The sequence below is a fragment of the Theobroma cacao genome, chromosome 7 (assembly GCF_000208745.1).
Source record: "Theobroma cacao cultivar B97-61/B2 chromosome 7, Criollo_cocoa_genome_V2, whole genome shotgun sequence".
In the NCBI taxonomy this organism is placed as follows: domain Eukaryota; kingdom Viridiplantae; phylum Streptophyta; class Magnoliopsida; order Malvales; family Malvaceae; genus Theobroma; species Theobroma cacao.
The window spans coordinates 20,173,141-20,186,655 of NC_030856.1; the positions used below are offsets into that span (position 1 = coordinate 20,173,141).

The window sequence follows — 13,515 nt, forward strand, 5'->3', positions numbered from 1 at the left end:
AATAGAATATGTGCTATGGATAGCCAAGAAATGGGCGGACTTAGTCAATCTATCAACAATCACCCAAATAGCATCTTTCCCACTCTGTGTCCACGGTAAACCCAATACAAAGTCCATAGTCACGTGTTCCTACTTCCATTCAAGAATCGGTAAAGGCTGAAGAGTACCTGACGGTTTTTGATGCTCCGCCTTGATCTGTTGGCATGTGAGACATTTCGCTACAAACTCTGCTATGTCTCATTTCATACCCGACCACCAATAACTTTCTTTAATAGTCTGATACATCTTGGTGCTTTCGGGATGTAAAGCATAGGTGAAAGAATGAGCTTCCTCCAAAATAGCTCATCTTAACTGATCATCCTTAAGGACACAAATTCAGTCTCTAAGCATCAAAGTACCATCATCACTGAGTCTAAACTCACTAGTTTCTCCATCTTGCATCAACACAGACCCTAATCCCAACTTAGATGCATCACTGTACACCACAAATTCTTTTCCATTAACAGAGAGTGTTAAAACGGGAGCGAAGGTTAACCGGTTCTTTAGCTCCTGAAATCGATTCTCACAAACATCATCCCACTCAAACTTAACTCCTTTACGAGTCAAACGAGTCAGAGGAGCTGCTATCAAAGAAAATCCCTGAACAAATCTTCGATAATAACTGGCTAAGCCAAGGAAACTACGAATCTCAGTTACCGTTCTCGGTTGCTCCCATTGTAAGATGGCCTTAATCTTCTTAGAATCAACATAAATTCCAACTTCAGACACAACATGTCCCAAGAAAACCACTTTCTTTAACCAGAACTCACATTTAGAGAACTTAGCATAGAGTTGTCTCTTGCGCAAAGTTTGCAACACAATGCGCAAATGGGCAGCATGTTCATTATCATTCTTCGAATAAACCAGGATGTCATCTATGAATACTATCACAAACTTATCCAAGTATGGATGGAACACCCTGTTCATAAGATCCATAAAAGCTGTCGGGGCATTAGTCAAACCAAACGGCATCACTAGAAACTCATAATGCCCATAACACGTCCTAAAAGCAGTCTTGGGTACATCCTGCTCCTTAATCTTCAATTGATAATACCCAGACCTCAAATCAATCTTAGAGAACACCATAACACCTAGTAATTGATCAAAAAGATCATTAATTCGGGGTAAAGGGTATTTATTCTTGATGGTCACTCGGTTCAGCTGACGGTAATCGATACACAATTGAAGAGTGCCATCCTTATTCTTTACAAATAAGACTTGTAATCCCCAAGGAGAAGTGCTAGGGTGAATAAAATTATTATCCACCAAATCTTGCAATCGGACTTTTAGTTCCTTCAACTCTGCCGTAGCCATTCGATATGGAGGGATAGAAATAGGTGCGGTACCCAAAAGTAAATCAATAGGGAACTCAAGCTCTCGATCAAGAGGTAGTCCTGGTAAATCATCAGGAAATACATCAGGAAACTCACTTACTATCGGGACATCCTCTAACTTAGGTTCCCCCTTTGAAGTATCGATCATATGAGCCAAATAAGCTGGATACCCTTTCTGAACTAGTTTCAAAGATTTGATGGCCGAGATTACACAAGACGGTAATACTCGACGTTCCCCTGCAAATACAATCTCTGCTCCCTCCGAATTTCGAAGAACAGCTTCTTTCCTAAAACAATCCACATTCGCCCGATGTGCAGTTAACCAGTCTATACCCAATATCAAATAGAAATCTTGGATCTCTAGAGCAATCAAGTCTCTCCTAAATTCTTCCTCACCTACCCTTACCCCATAGTCTCTATAATAACTGTTTCTAACTAGCTTTTCTCCTAAAGGGGTGTGAACTACAATTTCTTCCTCTAATGGTGATAGGTTTCTATCAGAAATTGATGTAAATGTCGTGCTCACACACAACTTATCCAAGCCAGAATCTATTAAAACATAAGCATCTTTATCGAATAAAGACATAGTACCTGTAATTGCTCTAAGTCAGACTCGTGCCTCATCTTCGGTCACAACGAAAACTCTTGTCGAGGTACAAGTCTGTGGTCTCGAAGGTGGATATGCCAGGGTGTTACTCTCTACACCAGTCTGTATAGCTACTCCTTGCCTCGGTGGTAACCCATAAGAATCTCTCCTCTGTATATCTGTATGAGCTGGTGGAGATGGAGTAGTTGTAGTAGCCCGTCTCAGCTGTGGGCAATCACTCTTAAAGTGACCTGATTGACCAATATGATAACATCGTACTAGTGCCCTACATTGCCCAACATGATTCTTCCCACACCTCCTGCATCTATCAGAAACTCCAAAACTCTTCCCAGAAGTAGTCATCTCAGATCTATTAAATCTTAGAGGCCTATGTTGTGTCTGTGAAAATGGAGGTAGAGGAGATGTCACTGAAACAGAGGTAGTACTCCCTGAAGCAGATGAGTCTTTGCCTCTTTTTACTGGTTGACTAGAAGATATACCAAGATTCCTCATTTTTACAAACTCGATCTGAATCCTCCTATTCTCAATCGCGAGCTTCTTAGTCCGTAAAGCCATCTGTACCACCTCTTTATGTGGCTCTCTACCCGTCACTATCATCCGCTCTCTAATCTCATTACGGAGTCTTTCCTCAAAATAACTGGCCTGATCTTGCTCAGATTTCACCAGATCCGGCACATATAATATCAGCTCGTTAAAATGAGTCTCGTACTCCTCTACCATTAGATTTCCTTATTTCAAGCTCAAAAATTCTCTATTCTTTTCTTTTTTATGAAAATAAGTGAAATAATGACCGTCGAATTCCTTAAGAAAGTCAGACCATGTTTGAGGAGTAGTGGAACGGGACTTCACAAAATTCCACCAGGTACGAGCCCTCTTCTCTAGCAATCTCATAGCCACTATTAGCTTCATACCATCATCCAACTTCATATCAGAGAGTGTCTTCAAAACCTGATTACTCTAGTTTTTTGCCACAGTGGCATCCAACTCACCCATGAAAGAAGCACAACCCAATTGTCTAGCTTCCTTCAGCTTCTTGGAAATAGATACATCTTGTACTAGCGAAACTGAAAGAGTAGCTGGAGGCACTATAGGTGGAGCCTGACCAGTCATTGCGGTAAAGAAAGCTGCCAATGCCTGTTCTGCCTCAGTAGGCATGACGGGAATACCAGTAAGTGGCAGAGGATGTAGAGGATGTGGAGGAGTCTTGGCCTGCTCAGCAGCAGGTGCTTCCCGAATGGTACACTCAGCCGATTCTTCCCCAATTGCATCTAGTTGACGACGTTGGAAACGACCTTTTTCCCTCCCAACCGATCTAGTGAGAGGTGGGCGTTCGCGTCGAGGAGGCATAATAATCTATAAGAGAAAACGAGAAAGTTTAGGGAACCTTAGACTTTATATGCAAATGCATGCATTCTATTCAACCTAACCTAACTTAATTCGGGGCCACTCTGATACTGTAAATTTTTTTTTTAAAACCAAAACCTCTTATCTTCAAAACCAAAAGCTCTGATACCAATCGAATTGTCACAACCCGGTACTCCCCTCGAGCCCGTGACAACTGTCGCGGTACCCCGATAGACACTCATTTTTCGGAATGCCAACCGGGACCCCGCAAAGCTTAATATCAGTATCTCATTTCTTCGGTGAGTAACCATTGCCGAAAATTATATTCTAGAATATTTTAAGCTGTTTCCAACTCAAAATAAATAAAATAATAATTTTTGTCTCACAGGGGTATTTTGGTCATTTTTCTCCAAAAATTTCGAAACCAGCTAAAATGTAATATACGAATACAAAACATATAATTCATAATCAAAAGTGAGTTTTAAAGTCTAAAATCTTCATTTAAAATGAAATTTCGATTGTTTGGATATAATAAGAAAATAAAAGAAATGTTAAGTAAAATATTCTATTTTCTTATAAAACAATATTTTTAGAGTTATACGTAAATAATTTTTGTAGCGTAAAAGTTAAATAAATTCATACATACTGTAATACAGTAAGCCAAAGTATTTAATTTAATTTACAATAATAAGTGGGCCCCCGAATAAACAAAAGTAAAGAGGACTATAAACCTACAGTTTGAATAATGCAAACCCAACGGTAGTCCTCGATGAGATAAGCTATCTACAGTCTAATCTGAGCCTGAAATGGAGGGAAAGGAGGGTGGTGAGATTATAAAATCCCAGTGAGTCAACAAACATCATTCAAAAGATATAAAGTCCGAGTAAAAGGAGACTATTAAAACATTTCATCCACATAAGTTTTTCATAACATAAGTATTCATTTCATTTAAATAGTCAACATGGCTTATGAGTATTTAAAAAAAAAAAACTTGGCTCCTACCAAAATCATTCTCGGGGATACCTTGGCCGAGGCATCTTGCCGAGTCTTCCAAGGCTGTAAAAATTTCGTATACACGAAAACATATTTTTAGTTTGAAAAACACAATCGTTCCTTGGCGTTAGCGGAGTTCATTGTCACGAGTTGGTTTGGCGTGACGTGGACTCTAACCATACCTCAAAAGATACCCTACGCGCCTCTCCGACCAAGGTACATATTTATATTTGGATTTCGTGCCCCTCTAATAGGTTGGTCCACAGAATCCGCCTACAATAGCAAGCTAAACCCACCATATAATAAAATTTTAACAGCATGACAAGGCTAATATAATACTACCTAGCCTGCAAGGGTAAAATAAAACAATTCATAAAACACAGCCCAACCAGCCATGCCAACACAATAACAATATAACATAAGCCATCAATTTCCAATCATAAATTTACAACATACTAGTGGTCTCCAATTACTCTATTTTCAAATCGTTATTTCGTTTCAAGACAGTTTATAAAGTCTTTTCATTTAAACACATTTTGTTTACAAAACATAAAAATTTACCATTGGAACTCATTTTCATAAAATTCACCAAAACCGAATAAAAACATACTTTAGATAATTAAAATGATGGTAAGGTTACACACAATGTCTAGAGTGGGAATTTTCGAAATGCTTAGACTACTGGTCTTCGGGTACAATTCCCTTTACACAGTACAAAATCGAGAAATTCACCACATTGGTACTAAATTGAAATTAAACTAATTTAGACTACTAATGCATGATATGGAATGCAAAATGTCTGATTAATCGCTTAAATGTAATATTCGACCTAAGTCACACTATACTCGGTCTAATCGGCTAAAATCTCCAATTTAACTCCAAATTAATTCGTTTTACTTTCTACACTCAAATTATACCTAAATTACCTCAGTGACTATGAATGAGATTCAATTTATCAATCCTGGGTCAATAATCACACATGTCTATACATTGAGCAAAAATTAATATTTTCACACCAAAATTTCTCATTTAATTTCTAGCCTCACCAAACATCAAATATCACCAAAATATCATGAGATATCATCAATTTCAGCCTCAATATTCTCCCTAGAAAATTTGGCCTCTTATGGGTAATGGGAGAAAATGAATTTTTTTCTTGTTGTTTTGTTTCTAAATATGCTAAACTAACTAAAAACACTAACATAACTTAGAATCAAATCAATCCAACTTCATTCTCTCTCCATACCCATTTGGTCAGCCATGAATTCACCATGAAAACATGAAATTTAATCATGAAAATAAGGAGAAATGCATGGGAAAGGTAGATCACAAGTCAAAATCAAGAAATTTTACCTTTGATATCTTGATTCCTTGAAATCCCACACTTTTTCTTCAATTTTCCCACCTAGGTTTTGTGTTTTTCCTTTCCTCTCTTTGTTCTTACTATGGCCGGCCACATGAAGAGAAAATGGGATAAATATGGGCTGATTTTTATGGAAAATAATAAAATATCCTTACTTGACACATGTCACATGCTTATTAGTCCATTTTTCTTTTTTTTTTTATACTTTAATAATTATGCTTCCATTCTCCACCACATGATTAGTCAAAGGTCAAAATGAGGATAAGGGAAGACCATGTGTTGGACAAGTGTCTTGGTGGTGGAAAATTACGATTTTGCCTATGGGGTGGCAAAATTACGATTTTACCCCTAGTGTGGCAAAATTATCATTTTACCGTTATGCTCTGAAAAATACCGAGATTACAATTTTTCACTTTTTAACCTCAAATTATACTCCAATAAGTCAAATATGATCAAAATCTTTCAAAAAAATTCTCATTTTATCATCGAGTGGCAAAATTACGATTTTACCCCTAAATAGCGAAACTTCCAATTTGACTCTAATTCGATCATCGAACTCCAAATCACCATTTTAAGTCATTCTGGGACTTTAAAATTCTCAATTTCACCTTAAATTCTCTATTTGATCTAGTTCGAAGCTTAGTTAAACTTTGTTATACTATTAAGTACACTATCGGCTTTTAACGATTTTCGGGGCTTTCCTAGCATGCAAACATGATATCCATCACATGCATGTCATGACAAGTATTTTATAAGGTTAGGCTTTACAGTTTACCATGACACTAAATGTTAGCAACTGTACCCAAAGTCACTCTGCTGACGATCAAGGTCTAATTATGTGTATATGAATGCTTGATGTGAAATGCTAAGACTCATTTGTCAAGCTATATATGTATATTATGATTGATGATGCTGTTATGAATACATAATTGGGTCTTATGAATTGTTTTCAAAGGACTTATATTTGAACATTATGAATTTTGGATTTTAAAGACATATGGATTAATGTACAAGATTATATAAATAGGCTTGCTTGGGCTTCATGGGCTGAGCCCATTGGGCCCTTACGCCAGTCATGGCCCGAAAATTAGGTTGTAAAATTTATGCTTGTTTCCCATCTACGCCTTACTCATAGAGCCAATGATCACTGAGTTTGTTAAACTCACCCCATCATTTTCTTTTTGCAAATAATGATCAGCTAGTGAACTATATATCGACATTCATTGTCCACTGCGATGTAGGTAAAGGCATCTCCTAGTACTTTATTTCGAGTTGCTTCGCTATTAGAAGTCAAGTTATATCACTTTGGTATTACTATGTAAACGGATATTAGTTTTGATATAAATGAAAATTTGGGGCTTTTGGACTCATTGTATATAATCATGATTTTAAGACTTAAAGGTCAAATTGAATTATTATGCTTATTGTTCAAATCATGATATAAATGTATATGGTTTAAGTATTAATATGGTTTGGTAGATGTGTTTAGTGATCAACGAGTATTTCCATTAAGGGTTGTTCGGGGACTTGGCGGGTCTCGCCTGGAGGTCTTGAACGCCGGTAGCGATCGAGGAGCGATTGTTACAGATAAGGAAACATTGCATACACAAGCCACCAATGGAAAGTGGTGTTAATAACAAATAAGGAATTACATGGCATGACATGTAAAAAAAAATAATAGAAAAAGGGAGTAACCTTGGGCAATTTGCCCATGGATGAGAAAATGGGAAATGAAAGCCATTTCAAGGCTTTTGCCTTGAGAAAGCCACCCCATTTGGAAGAGAAATGAAGAGAAAATAGCTTTGTGAAGCTTCCACCTAAGAAGAGAGAAAAAGTAGAGAGAAAAGGAAAACTTAGTGAGGGCTCGGTTTTGTGAGATTTTAGTTCACCTGTGAGCCTATTTCTGACTATCTTTTGTCTACAAAGCCCTTTTGCTTCTAGAAATTCATCTTTTGTTGAGAGATATGAGTTAGATCTCATGGTAGCTAAGAAATATGAAGGAAAAAAACTACAAACCGCAAGGAAGAAAGTATGAATGATTCACGGGTTCAAGGAAAGTTTAGGTAAGTAAAGTTTGAGTTTGATCTATGAATTTCTTAAGGAATTGAATTGTGATTGTGTGAAAATATTTGTGGCAGCAAAAAGAACACCATGGGGGTGCCAAAAAACCCATGCATGTTGGTGATTTGCAAGGAATGTGAGATTAAGCTACCAAGGAGCTTGAGATTTCTTGGTTTTAGCTCAAGTTAAATTATTGAGAAAGGTAAGATGAACTGAGGCCTATTCCTTGATTGTTCACTGATAATTCTATTTTATAGAATTATTTTAGCCCAATTTTCTTATGAAATATTAGCTAAGTCCTAAATTTTCAATTATAATTTCTTTATTTTTAGTTATTTTTATAATTACTTTATTTTAAAATGAGTTATTTTATGTTATTTCTTTTAATTTGATTGTTAGTCAGTAGTTTTTATATTTTTCGTATGAGCTAAAGGAAATTGGGCTTAATTTTGGAAAGTGAGGTGTTGAAAGATTCGAAAGTCTGCTTGCATATGCTTCAGTGTTTTGGCCATAACTTGCGCTATAAAACTCCAAATGATGTGATTCTTGGACTATTAGAAAGCTAAGAGACAGAGTTATAACTTTTATGCACTTTACCTAGTTTTGCATTGAATATAAAGAAAATTGCATTGGAAAATTGCTGGATGTATTGTGCTAGAAATGGAAATTCGTAAAGATTGACAACTGATTTTTTGGGCCTCTCATTACACATTTAAGCCCAATTAAACCATAGGTCAACTTAGGGATGTATAGGTTAAGTTTATTAGTATAAATAGGATTTTTTGAAAAACATTAGGGTAGACAACTTTTGGGAGATTCAAAAAGCTAGAAGTTAAGGCTGAAACTTGGAGATCAAAGTGGCAAATATTTGTTTGTTTTCTTCCTTGGCTTTATTATTCTTGTTACTCTCAATGGTTGAATTATGTACAATGTTATTTGTTTTTGCAATCATAAGTAACTAATTTTCTTTTTCTAGGATTGCAATTGAACTCACATGTAATCTAAATTTTTAATCTCTTTCTTACTTATCTTTAATGGGATTTGAATTGTTTATTCCAATTTATTCTCAATGCTTTTAATTGCTTGGCCACCAATTAAATTGATTTAGGTACTTAAGCAAACTTAGGAAAGGGAGTTTAGTGTAGAGTAAAATTAGAATAACATATGATCATATTAATTGATTTGCGTATAGGATAGGGTTATACCTATAGGCCATATATAGCCAGATTATAGCTTGAACTTAATGAGTCTGTTTTAATTTCAATTCACATAGAGATATAGTGTTTTGGTTAAAATAGATATTTTTATAAGATGAGTCGGGAGACCCTTATAAGTAATTTAGGACTCTAGGTTAGCAATTCAACCAATTGAAATAAGTTAAGGAAGAGAGGTAAGATTTAGATAAGTGAGAGGGATATTGTAATCCTAGGCTTGTTGGATTTGATATTTTCTCAAGTTATTATTATTTTGATTTTTTTTGTTCGTTTAAATTTTAGTTAATTAGTTTTAGTTAATCAATTAATTTTGAGTGTTTGGATAAGATTAATTTGTTCTAATTTTAGTCCTTAGTAAAATTTTAGATCAATTCTTTGTAGAATCGATACTCTGCTTGCTTATATACTATCTATTCAATACGTATACTTACGTAGTAGAATTTTAACTGACAAGGTTTTGGGGCTGTTGCCGGAGAATTGTTTCTAGAATTTTTACAAATACTTATACCAAGCAATTTAGTCTTACTTCAAATTTTATTTTTCTTGTTTTAATATTAGATTTGGTTTGTTTGCAGATATCTGTGTTCATTGTATGCAAAGACGAAACAACTTGAATCTTGTTCCTTTTGACCCTGAGATAAAAAGATTTTTTTTTTTTTGAAAAGGAGATAAAAAGAATTTTTAAAAGACATCAAAGGGAGAATTTGCAAGTTGCAGCTTTAAATCAGACAATGGCTGAGGATAATAATAACAATGGCAATAATGCCATTAATTTGGTTCCCGAAGCAAATAGAGCACTATAGGATTATGCTATTTTTTTTTGCAAAGTTTGCACCAAAGCATTAAGAGACCTTCCATCAATGGAAATAATTTCGAAATTAAATTAACTTACATGCAGATGATTCAGTCTTCATTTCAATTTGGTGGGTTACCTAGTGATGATTCTAATTCTCATTTGGTAAATTTCCTGGAGATTTGTGATACCTTTAAATGCAATGGAGTAACTGATGGTGCTATTAGATTGAGATTGTTTTCGTTTTCTCTGAGGGATAAAGCAAAGAGCTGGCTTAATTCATTGCCTAATTGGTCTATCACTACATGGGAAGATTTGGCACAAAAGTTTCTAGCAAAATTTTTTTCGCTTGCCAAGATTGCAAAGATGAGGAACGATATCACCTCATTCACACAATTTGATGGTGAGCCCTTGTATGAAGCTTGGGAGAGGTTTAAAGAACTATTGAGAAGATGTCCATATGAGACCTCAACCTCTATAGGCTTGTAATTAAGCATAGATGTAATAACACGGCTAGGGGTAGTTTCATCATTTCCTATGATAAGCTCCCTAAAGAAAGTTTTATGATATTTTAAGGTCTAAATAGGCATAATAGGGTATTTTGGGTGCCAAAGAGACAAGAGGAGGCAAGAGAAAATTTTTGGAATAAAATAATATTAAAATATTAAAAATTTATTTAGTGTCAAAATTTTTCATGAAGAAGGAGTATATGGTCAATCTAAGTGGGGGAGAAGAAGAATGAAAGAATTTTGGAGAAAAATGACGTTAACGGGGTCGCGTTTCTTTATTAAGTAAAGATAACGCGGGTAAATAAATATTTTAATATTATGGGGGCACCGCGTTGGAGTACAAACTTCATACCTTGTTTGTACATGTGTAGAAGAAGGTAATAGAAGGAAATTGGAGTTAAATGAGTGATGGGAGGACTAAGTTAAAATGGAAGGAAACAAAAAGGGTAAAATGGTCATTTTGCATCTCGAGTCAAAATTTTAAGTTTTTCTAAACCCGAGTAGTTTAGATCATTGTGGACCTTGTTCCAGTGTCAAAAGAATAAAAAGATTGCACAAAGGATGGGAGAAAAACAAGTTAACTTGTAAAAGGGCATTTTCATAATTTTTAAGGGAATTGGATAAGCTTGGGCTATAAGCATCTTGCTTTAAGCAGCTTCTCACATTTTTTCCAGCAGCTTTCTCCTTCTTCTTCTTCTCCTTTTCACATTGCTTCCATCCTCCATGGAAGCTTGATATCAAGCTTTATAACCTCTCTCAAATTAGCTAAAATTTTCATGCTTTTGGTGCACCCTTTCATAAATCCTTATGCTCTTCCACTCTCTCTCTTTAAAACCCTTGAAAAATCTTGTTTCCATACTTTCTCTCACTAGCTAGGTGTTTAGAGAGAGAAAAAAAGAAAAAGCCCTATAATAGCTTGGGAATTGTTGGAAAGAAATTCAAAGTTACTAAACTATCAATGTGAGTAGTAAATTAGCATTGGGTTTTAAGTGTTGATAATGTTTAGTGATTGAATTGTGGGTTTATTGTTGAGATTGTGTATTGACTTTATTGTGACTAGGATAGTGGGAATAGATAGCCATTTAAAATGGCAATCGAAAGCTAGCTAAGTGGTAGCTTTTAGGGTTTATAAGTATGAATTGACATTATGGTGATGTTAATTTGATGGTAGGTTCCAACGAAGCCCTATTATCCCAATTGGACCATTAGGGAGGTTAGAGTTGGCTAAAGGCTCAACAACTACCGGTGAGTGAATTGTATCTCAAAACTTGTTTTGGGAATGTGAATGAAATTGCACAAAGCATTTGAATGATTTTATACAACTTTATCTTAAAACAAGTGCCTTGGGAACAAGCTTTTGCTAAATGGTTTTATGTTGTGATATGTGGTTATTATTGATTCATGCACCATTTCATTATGATGATATATGTATATATGTTGTGCATGATAGTTGATATTATGTATGATGACTATAACCGTGTGTGTGCACGATGTGGGGGGATGCACATGCCGGTGATGATGGCAGTGTGGGAGATCGATAATGATAGTGCCCGAGTGCACGATGTGGGGGGATGTACACGATGGCACTGATTGTGCACGATGTGGGGGAATGCACATGATGGCGCCAGCTATGTGCGCGATGTGGGGGGATGTACATGAGCTGGGTGTGATTATGCTGATATTGGTGTTTATCTATGCATTTATATATATACATCTATGTTTATGAAATCAAAGTTCATGAGTATGGTATATGGTTTTGCATATGTGAATCTTGCATGTTGAACATTGAAAGTTGCTAAGTATTGTCAAATTGGTGTTCATTGCAACAAGGAATTTGGCTGCAGGGAAATGGATTCTCACTACCGCCAAAAATTCTGGGTGGTGGTACAGTCTTGTCATTTTGACAGCAATTTTAACTACCTTTTAATTAGAACTAGGCAAAGTGGTAAACAGTAAAGTCGTAGCCCTGCCTCTTAGCTTTCTAATGACTTAACAAGCATGTCAATTGGACCCATGTAGTGGAAGATATGCTTAAAAAACCGAACCATATGCAAACCAAGAATGCCTTTTTCTGCAGTGAGAAACGTGCTGTCACGTTGCTACCTTGCTCAGGTTCTGATATAATTTCCTCCACTCCCTTATCTTCATGATTGAGCATGGGTCTTTGCAATACTAAGATTCCACTGATCAATGTCCAAAATAAGGGGGTTTAATAAAGAAATTAAACCAAATTGCATTGTTTTCAAAACAAGTGCATCATGATGTCCAAATTCTTCCTTATAAATTGCTTGTTCCCTTCCTTGTTCACTCACTGGGTTTATACTCACCGTTTTCAACTTCATGTTTTTAGATCACGAGATAGCTGGTAGCTAGGTCGAGGTGTCTTCATACATTCGACCCTCGGTAGGTGTCTCGGCATTCAATAGCTGTATATTCATCCAAGTCTCTCCGCTGGAAGTCGAGTACTCTTTTTTTTGTTGTGTATAGATAAACCCAATGAAAATTATTAAGCCATATGTTTAGACAATGTATGTATATTTCAATGAGTATGCCACTATAAGATGGTAATATCTATCACTATTTTGATTCAAAGTTATGAAATGTGACTTAGCAATATTGGATGGGAAAATGAGCAGGATAATAGATAGGCTTGCTTGGGCTTAGTGGACTACGTCCATTGGGCCCTTGCACCGGTCATGGCCGGAAATTTGGGTCGTGACAGTCCACATCATCAGATTGCTGATTGCTTGCAAGTTCAAACATTCGACAATGGGCTGGTTAGGTCAATTAAAACCACAATTGATGCTGTTGTTGGTGGTGCATTAATGAGTAAGAATGCTACAGATGCTTATAATTTGTTGGAAAAAATGGCTTCAAATAATCATCAATGGCCTTCAAAAAGGTCAGGTCCGAGAAAAGCTGTTGGAGCTTATGAAATTGATGCACTTCTCAACTTAACTGCTCAAGTAGCTGTGCAAGTGGCTGCACTGTCCAAGAAGTTTGACGCACTAGGAGTTCATGCAGTTTAAAATTTATTTGTAGTTTGTGACATGTGTGGAGATGGCCATTCAAATGATCAATGTCCATACAATTTTGAATCAGTCCCATTTGTGGGGAACTTCAATAGACAGCAGAATAACCCATACTCCAATGCTTAAAATCTTGGTTGGAGAAACCATCCCAACTTTTCATGGAATAACAATGTAGGGCCTTCCAATCCAAAACCCAACATGCCTCTTGATTTTCAACAACAAGCTA

The 13,515-nt window shown here is 36.0% G+C and overlaps 1 protein-coding gene across 1 annotated transcript; it reads left to right on the forward strand.

The window, feature by feature from the left end:
* LOC108662829 lies at nucleotides 9,848–13,286 on the forward strand. Its single transcript, XM_018124427.1, has 2 exons — nucleotides 9,848–10,179; nucleotides 13,040–13,286. The coding sequence occupies exons 1-2, from the start codon at nucleotides 9,848–9,850 to the stop codon at nucleotides 13,284–13,286; spliced, it is 579 nt and encodes a 192-aa protein (XP_017979916.1).